Source organism: Episyrphus balteatus, chromosome 3, assembly GCF_945859705.1.
Source record: "Episyrphus balteatus chromosome 3, idEpiBalt1.1, whole genome shotgun sequence".
NCBI classification, from domain to species: domain Eukaryota; kingdom Metazoa; phylum Arthropoda; class Insecta; order Diptera; family Syrphidae; genus Episyrphus; species Episyrphus balteatus.
This window is the reverse complement of record NC_079136.1, coordinates 61951277-61952793: the sequence shown is the minus strand read 5'-3', so window position 1 is coordinate 61952793 and position 1517 is coordinate 61951277. Positions and strand designations below refer to the sequence as shown.

General features: G+C 30.5%; 1 protein-coding gene across 1 annotated transcript; it reads right to left on the bottom strand.

Moving 5' to 3' along the window:
* Window positions 1-345: 345 nt before the first annotated feature.
* Window positions 346-1210, bottom strand: LOC129915623 (uncharacterized). The gene has a single exon (XM_055995243.1). It carries the CDS (start codon window positions 966-968, stop codon window positions 450-452), a length of 519 nt encoding a protein of 172 aa, XP_055851218.1. The 5' UTR covers window positions 969-1210; the 3' UTR covers window positions 346-449.
* Between the last annotated feature and the right edge of the window lie 307 nt (window positions 1211-1517).

Here is a 1517-nt window from a genome sequence, read left to right as displayed (position 1 = left end):
AAAAAAAAAAAACTTTTTTGAACAAAAAAATTATTTTTTTGTTTTTACAAAAAGGCTAAATAATTATTATGCACTTAACATTAGCTGACACCCTTCTTAAAAGTTAAAAAAAAAATCACTAAAAATACTATTTTCTTATTTGCAATATAGAAGTTCCCAATTTAAAAGTTGCAACCTCATTATTTCATTTTCAGTATCAACAAAAATTCTTTTGACACAAATTTTAACCTCTAACTCGATGCTCGCCTCTTCGACTTATCATTTTGATTATAAAATTTAAACAACAATTTTTTAAAATAAAACTTTGTTGTTCACATGAAGAGTAAGAAAAAACTGTTTTTTTTTTTTTTGTTCCGAAAAATATTGTTTATTTTAACCATTTTAAATATTTTTTAATTTGTTTACCTATAAAAAAAAAAAAAACTCTGACTTTGAATCGCAAAAATTCGCTAAAGTATCTGTTTCTTTCGCAATATTGTCCAAATATCACACATCGAACGTATTTTCATGCACTCACATTCGTTAGGAGGTTTTGATTTCGATTTCGGATGGTTGCATTCGGAGTAACTTGGATAAGGATTAGCAATTATCTTACAATTCGCTGGTTCCCTTACCAATTTACACCGAATATCCTGACGTACACCACGACAACCAGGCATTATAATCTTGAGACAGCTTGCATTCTGTTTCAGATCCTTTTGCCTAGAACATGATGCCAATTTTAACTTGCTGGAATCCATGCATTTCGCTGTATCTGGTCTTGCTCGTCTTGGTCTTCGCTCTAAAGGTGGATATTTATCTTGAGGAAATTTACAACTAACACTGGGCTTGATTAATCTTGCAGGACATTCAATCCATGTTTGTTGATATTCTCGTATTGCCTTATCTGAGGGTTTGTAATATAAAGCATCGAATCGAACTTGTGGACATGTTGTTGCAGACGGTTGACAACTGGGATTTTCCCACATTGATTGGAATTCGTCCTTCGGTGGGATTTGGCGTGGTGGGAATTGTTGTTTATTGTCGTCGCAGGGAGTGTTGTAGATTTTTCCTTTCGGGCATTTGGCCTTTTCATCAAAACATCCACTTAAATTACGAATTGAATTTATAAAATTAATTGGTATTTTGTGTTGGTCTTCGCAGGATCATACAAAAGCAATTTAAAGTATTCAAAGTCAAATTGTTCATTTTTTTTTAATTTAATTTAATTTTTTTTTCCGAAAATTTCAATTTATTGTCAACTTTTCAGTTGAAAATTTTAAGCCAGAATGAATGTTTTTGATTGATTTTTTTGATTAATTAGAATGATTTGAATATTTTTTTGTCTATTCACAGTGGAATTAGTGGTGGTCTTGAGGCTATTTACCCATATTTATAATATTCTTGACAGATGAAGGTTATCCTTGTCAAAGTTCCAATCCCTTTCATACGAATACAATGAAATTTTTTATAGGTACCAACACAAAGATAGATATTAATGACAATTTCATGAAATGAAGCTAAAAAAATAAACATCT